At 35.0% G+C, this 1,086-nt stretch overlaps 1 protein-coding gene across 1 annotated transcript; it reads left to right on the forward strand.

Annotated features, from left to right (window-relative positions):
* Positions 1-70: 70 nt before the first annotated feature.
* Positions 71-636, forward strand: LOC107868228 (probable caffeoyl-CoA O-methyltransferase At4g26220; the record flags this gene model as incomplete). Its single annotated transcript, XM_047405898.1, is given in 1 exon segment — positions 71-636. A coding segment is annotated over 1 exon segment (288 nt), but the record flags the coding sequence as incomplete, so codon positions are not given.
* Positions 637-1,086: the final 450 nt, after the last annotated feature.

Consider the following 1,086-nt stretch of genomic DNA (forward strand, 5'->3'; position numbering starts at 1 on the left):
CTCAAAACTAGAGTGTTTACTTTATGTATGAAAACTTACTTATGTATTCTATTGTTCTACTTTGTTGCAGCATGAAAATAGAGGAAGTTTTGATTTTGCTTTCGTTGATGCTGACAAAGTTAATTATCAAAAGTACCATGAGAGACTCTGGCAGTTGTTGAAGGTGGGTGGTATAATAGTATATGATAACACACTTTGGTTTGGGACAGTTGCTATGCCAGAAGAATCTACCAAGGAAGAATTGAAACCAGGCAGGCTTCACACCATTGAATTTAATAGGTTTCTAGCTGCTGATAATCGCTTTCAAATTTCTCAAGTCCCTTTAGGTGATGGAATCACCATTTGCAGACGACTCTGAAGATTCTGTCGTCTAAAGACAGATTCATGATTTAAAGTTTGTGTGCTTTTTAGATGTTGATAATCACTTTCAAATTTCTCTAGTATCTTTATGTTGGCCGACTCTGAAGATTCTGCATTCTTAGAGACAGATTCAGGATTTATAGTTTGTGGGTTTTTAGATATTGCTAATCACTTTCAAATTTCTCTAGTTCCTTTATGCAAGCGACTCTGAAGATTCTGTCTTCTAGAGACGTGTTCAAGATTTAAAGTTTATTGGATTTTAGCTCTTGATAATCACTTTCAAATTTCTCTAGTCCCTTTATGTTGGCCGACTCTGAAGATTCTGTCTTCTAGAGATTGATTCAGGATTTAAAGTTTGTAGGTTTTAATGTTGATAATCACTTTCAAATTTCTCTAGTCCCTTATATGCACGGGACTCTGAAGATTCTATCTTCTAGAGACAAATTCAGGATTTAAAGTTTCTAAATTTTTAGTTGTTGATAATCGCTTTCAAATTTCTCAAGTTCCTTTAGGTGATGGAATCACCATTTGCAGACGACTCTGAAGTTTTTCCCGTTTACAGACAAATTCATGATTTAAGGTTTGTGGGTTTTTAGATGTTGATAATCACTTTCAAATTTCTCCCGCCCCCTTATGTTGGCCAACTCTGAAGATTCTGTCTTCTAGAGACAGATTCATGATTTAAAGTTTGTGGGGGGTTTTGACTGTTGATAATTACTTTCAAAT

This window comes from Capsicum annuum, unplaced genomic scaffold (assembly GCF_002878395.1).
Source record: "Capsicum annuum cultivar UCD-10X-F1 unplaced genomic scaffold, UCD10Xv1.1 ctg82294, whole genome shotgun sequence".
NCBI lineage: Eukaryota > Viridiplantae > Streptophyta > Magnoliopsida > Solanales > Solanaceae > Capsicum > Capsicum annuum.